The sequence below is a fragment of the Diachasma alloeum genome, unplaced genomic scaffold (assembly GCF_001412515.2).
Source record: "Diachasma alloeum isolate Michigan unplaced genomic scaffold, Dall2.0 Dall_scaffold_00243, whole genome shotgun sequence".
NCBI classification, from domain to species: Eukaryota; Metazoa; Arthropoda; class Insecta; order Hymenoptera; family Braconidae; genus Diachasma; species Diachasma alloeum.
Window position 1 is genome coordinate 298,541 of NW_021680394.1, and position 5,683 is coordinate 304,223.

Sequence of the window (5,683 nt, forward strand, 5' to 3'; positions counted from 1 at the left end):
TTTTCCTAATTTTCCACGATCCAAGGGGTTGAATGGGCTGCCCAAGTTGTTTGAGGGGTGATAATTTTTTTGGACATTCAGGGCCTCTCCCCAAACAATTTAGGATTAATTAACTAGATATGGGGTCGTTTTTAATAATTTTTTTGTCCTTTTTCAGAGTGGGGATTTTGACATTTCTTATTGTTTTCTATGTTCAAACGGGTTGCATGGGGTCCGCAAGGTGTTTGACGATTCAGAATTAATGAAATGGACATTGGGCGGTTTCTAATTTTTATCTTCCTATCGCTTAGAATATGACAATTGCCATACCTCTATTTCATCAAGGTCGAATGGTTTGTCAGAGAAATGAAGGTCCCCTGGAAAAAATTAATTGAATTATTCACTCATGGTGTGGCTCTTGTAACCTCTTCTCGATGTTTATTGCATTTAAATGTACGATCTGTAGAATGAATTCTTTACAGAATGTAGATACTATTCCCTAATTATCACTCCTACAGACGTGTTCTGAGGTGTATTACATTCGTTTCACAAAAATTTCCATTGAGCCTTTAATTAACAGATCATTGGGACTTCTATCGTTCTACTAAAAAGTCTGAAGGGTGTCGTACAGAAAACAGTACACATTGAAGGTTTGATTGTATAGTGTTAATGACGGACTCCTGAATAAACCAATGATCCAGTGTTCTATTCATAATGTTCGTGAATATCCATGTCTTCAATAATCGAAAATTTCTTACATTATGAAACATTTTTCTATTTCTCCCATACATTTCGTACATCTATACTTTTCTTCTCAATACACATACATTTCCCATTCATAATCGTTTATCCTATTAAGCTTTAAATTTCAAACAGCATTGCCATCGATTCGAACTCTTATCAATTCAAGAAACTGGCTCGTTGAGCCATACGGTGCTGTATTCTTGTGTACGCATCGCATACTAGGATCCCTTTTCATCTCCTTCAGAATGTCGTCGCTCTCCAGTAAGGCGTCAAAATTGGTCAGCCTCCTCTCAGTGCTTTCAGTAAATGGGAACTCAAATAAGTAGTTTGCGATACCAATGCGTGCAGCATTCATGTCGGCTTCCTCAAACAGCTCACTGGATCCGCTTGCAATCATATAAGCGTACATACAGACATGTACACCGCAGTTGTTGGCACTCATGCCCGGAATTGACTTTTGTTGTGGGATATCTCGTGGTATGAACAGTTCCCATTCTTTCTGGGACTGTCCTCTCGTTTTCTGACGACTTTTTGTTCCAACTCTTATGATAAATCCTGTTATGTTTTCAATGAAATTTTTCGGGGGTTCGCCATGTAAAGAATCGAAATAAATCATGAGCTTCGCTGGAAGTATAGCTGCTAATAACGTCCAATGATTCCCACCTGCATTGTATGGTATTAACCATACATCGTAATTTGTAGGTTGTACCGTCTGTATCCACCTGAAAAATCCAATAGTTGGATGAGTGTCTACCATTTTCTCACAAAAATAGGAATCGAACGGTAAAAGTTTCAAATCATTTCCTGCAGCTACGTCGGTTAGAGTGCTCAAAAAAGCATTTATAATTTCACCATCCAACGCCTTCGTTGGCATGAGTCGTTTGAATGTTTGTTCATTCAACCACAGACCTGCAATGTTTCTCGATAAGAAAGGAAAATCGACCGGATAACGCATATCTTGGTCGAAGAAACGATCTTTAATATCACCACTGAATTTATTATACGTCTTCTTGTTTCCAGGGCTACCATCGCGATTATAGTATACGGTCTCATCAAAAGATTCATCATCTAAATCTTCTAATCCTGTCGAAGGACAATCTGCAAAGAGGTCATCATAATCAGACTCATCATTTTCATTTGTAACATTCACTCCGTTCTGCTGGAAGTTACTGTTTGAATCCTCGCTTTTGTCTTGCTCCCGCTTATCACTGGCGTCGTCAACATCGTTGCTACTGTGGCCTTCTGGAGTACCAACTGCTTTCTCCGCTGGAAAGTAACGTAGTCCTTCGCGTCTCTTTCTTTTGCCGTACGTACCGTCGCTCCATTTTTCGGTTGCTAAATCGGGATTTGTTGACGATTCCCTGCGCTTTTGCGAGGGTTTTTGCTGATATTGCTGAGGTTTTTTGCTGGTATTTTGTGCTCGCGTCTTTGCTTTCAGTACTCGACCCCTCTTCTGTCGTTCTGTGAGTTGAGGGTGTAACCTGTATGCTAACCACTGTTTTGTTTTCTTTTCCAACAATCTTATGAAAGTCCCCTGTGGCAACTTCTTCTTCTTCTCCATCACGTAACTCTTCATCCTTTTAAAATGACTTTCTATTGCTGCATCACTGTCCCTGACGATTCCAAATTGTTGGATGAAAAATGCTCACCACAAACCTACATAGGGTATTATCCAATCGAACATGTAACTGAAAAATCTCGGTGCGTAATACTCATTTTCTTCCAACTCATCGGGCGATTTGTCGGCGGTGAAAGTCTTTGCATGTTCCTCCATTTCCTCATGAATCTTCGCAAAATATTTGTAAAACGGCGAATCTCTCCTCGATTTGCCATCGTTGATAGCCTCGTTTTCAGTATCATCTTTGAATTCTTCACCTTCGTCACCCTTCATCTTGCTTGCCTTTTCCTTACCGTTTGCACCATTTTCTTGCTCGCCTTCATCGCTACTTTCCGAAAATTCTTTATCAATTTTTGTAAATTCTTCATTCTTACTCCTAGCGACATATTCGTCAACAAATTTTTGACACTGAGGAATTTTATATTTCATCCCAAATATCGCATAGAGAGCTTGGAAGGCTTCTCTCGCTTCATCTAACTTTTGCGAATGGATCAGTTTCGTAACTAATGGTCCAACAAGCCTTTTTTGCTCTCTGGTTTTACATTTTTTTTTTTGCTTTTCTAATGATTGTGTTTAGAGTATGCGTAGAACATATATGAACAAGAGTGAAAGTCAATTTTTGCCCCGCTATCAATATTCTCCATAATTTCTTAAGATAAGAATTAACGTTTGTTTGTTCGAGGGCCAAAATAAGTGCAGAAATGCCGGCGATACTAAAATCCAATTCAATTTTGGAGAATATCACTTTCCGCTGTGTATATTGTTTTACATCCCTGAAATATAAGCTCAGTGGGCCTGCCATGTCTGGGATGGAATGGCCATCTGACAGGAATTGTAGTAAAGGAAATGCACCCCCATGTTCCTCAGTCCCTGGAAGAATCAAGGCGTAATACAAGATAATTTTTTGGGTTTCGTCTAATTGGCTCACTACAGATCCAGTTGCATCGAAATACGCAAAAATGGGTCCATCGAGGGAGAGGAGATATTTTATCTGTGGTTCTGAGTACATTGTGACTTGATATTTCCTTTGAATGTATCCTGAAATTTTATCGCCCGTCCAGTATGGATCCTTTTCGTATTGTTTCGTCATTTCGTATATATCAACCAACGGATGCGGATGTAATCTTTCTTTTAATCGGTGTTCACTTCTTATTTTTTGAATTATTTCGATACTTGGCGCTTCATCTCTATTTCCGAGTTGTTGAGCCAAAGGATGTGACTTGAAAAACATTTCATCGCACAGATTACATGCAATCCCACCTTTTTCCCATTTTTTGGTAAATTTTTCTCGTTCTTTTCCCGTGATGGGTCTTCTGTAAACTTCTCCTGGTTTGTGTTCAATTTTCTTCGTCTGTGAAACTGTTACCCTTGTGTTCTTAAAAGGTTTTCCTATTAGTTCATTCACTGCGCACTTGAAGTGCGCACATAAAGAATTTTTACATTTCACAATCGCGAAAAAATAATGCTGATTTTTTTTGGCTCCCTTGCCATAACATCGATAATAGCGGGCTGTCAATGAGCAACCTTTATACACATCGCGTTTCTTCATATATTCTATGAATTTAGTCGTCCACCCCGTTTTTAACTTATATTTCGATGTTAAATATGATCTCCAAAACCTCTTGGGTAAAATGAAATCTTCATTACGGTATTTAAATGCAGATTTAATTTTCTGTGTGGAGATCCTCGATCGTTTCCGGGTTGATTTCGCACTTTTGGGGTCTTCATTGCATTTTTCCGTGTTTGCCTCGCCCAAAACTTCTTCAAGATCTGCATCATCTTCGCTGGAATCATTGTCAGCTACATCGTGTGAAGTAGGTGGAGGAACATAATCCGGGGAATCAGCTTCTTCATTCATATCTTCATCAGCAGGCTCCAATGGGGGGGATGTTGTGGCCCGGCTTTTTGTCTGTGTAAACGAACGAGTGATTGTTTCAGTCTCCTCAGGCGAAGATGGCTCATGTATGAAAACCCGTTCTTCCGTTGATTTAGGCCACTTGGATGATGGTTGCTCCGGATTCACTAAAGAGGGATTCTGATCATTGCTTGGATCTTGTTCATCATTTTCATGTGAGTGAGGCGAATTAATTGTACGATCTGAATTTCCTTCCTCCTCTGTTGGGATCGTACACTGAGATCGTGCTCGTTTGAGTTCGTCAAAATTGTCATATGATTTACTATCAGTGGTGTCAGGTTTGCCAGATTTTTTGTTGACATTCGTTTCCAGTTTTTCCCCCCTTAGACTTACGCATTTGGATGATGATCGTTGGTGTTGATGTGAAGGGGAATTTTCTGTATCATCGGGTGTTTCAATGTTGTTCAATTCTGTCGGATTGATGTCATCATACGTGTTCTCATTCGGTTCTGCTCGGCCTGTGAACTTGGGTGATGATTGATCAGGATGTTGTGTAGAGGGCTGCTCGAAATTATGTTTCGGATTGTCATGGTCAATCTTTGTCTCTCCATGGAATTCACCAGTTTTTTCTTCAACAGTCGCAGAATTTTTAAGTTCATCTTGTTCACAGGAGGTTGTTCTAGATCCTCCTCTTCGACGTAGTTTAGTAGTGTATCTGTGTATAGCATCTTCACTACTATCGAATTGTTCTGGTGGGTCCATCGGATCATTTATGCGCTTCCTAGCAAGTTTCTTAATGGGTCTAATGTATTGTTCTCGGTAGGCGTCTTGACAGCGCTTTGCATGTTTTTGAATCGTCCTTCTATCATGACTCCCAGAAATACGCTGACCAACTTTAAGCCAGATGCTTGCCTCTGAAGATAAATCCTTATAGAGCTCACAGTTAGGGAAAGTCTCAAAATCGATTCCTGGTGAAATCTGCAGGAGGTGCTGTTTAACTTCATCAATAGTGATTCTTTTTAGTTTTGAACGATTTGGAATGACACCTTCGCAAATCGATAAAACAATAACCCACAAGAAAATTGTTAAATTCATCGTGATGTTAAATGATGACAATCAATACATGCTAACTATGTAAAATAGATCCACATATGACAGAAACAATGAGTTTAAACAAGAGGCCCAAAACAAAAATATTTGGAGTAGTATTATCATATATGATTATTAGAGAGACAATGAAGATCGAAACATTTGCCAAACATGCAAATACGGTGTCGGATGATTACGATGTGTCGAGTTACGTCATTTTTGGTGTTGCGTTGACGACGGATGATATTAGTATTATTATATGCTGATAGTGTAAGTCGAATAGTCTGAAGATGAAAGACCATGCCAAATGAAAAAGAAAAAAAAATTAATTGACCGGAAATAATAAGGAATTGATTATTAATTTGTCACTAAATGAAAAATACTCACTATATGTATCA

General features: G+C 39.1%; 1 protein-coding gene across 1 annotated transcript; it reads right to left on the minus strand.

Moving 5' to 3' along the window:
- Nucleotides 1–847: 847 nt before the first annotated feature.
- Nucleotides 848–2,299, minus strand: LOC107037462. The gene has a single exon (XM_015256027.1). The coding sequence runs from the start codon at nt 2,297–2,299 to the stop codon at nt 848–850; it is 1,452 nt and encodes a 483-aa protein (XP_015111513.1).
- Nucleotides 2,300–5,683: the final 3,384 nt, after the last annotated feature.

Excerpts from the sequence above, each read along its gene's own strand:
- LOC107037462 (XM_015256027.1), bottom strand. The coding sequence starts at position 2,299 with ATGAAGAGTTACGTGATGGAGAAGAAGAAGAAGTTGCCACAGGGGACT.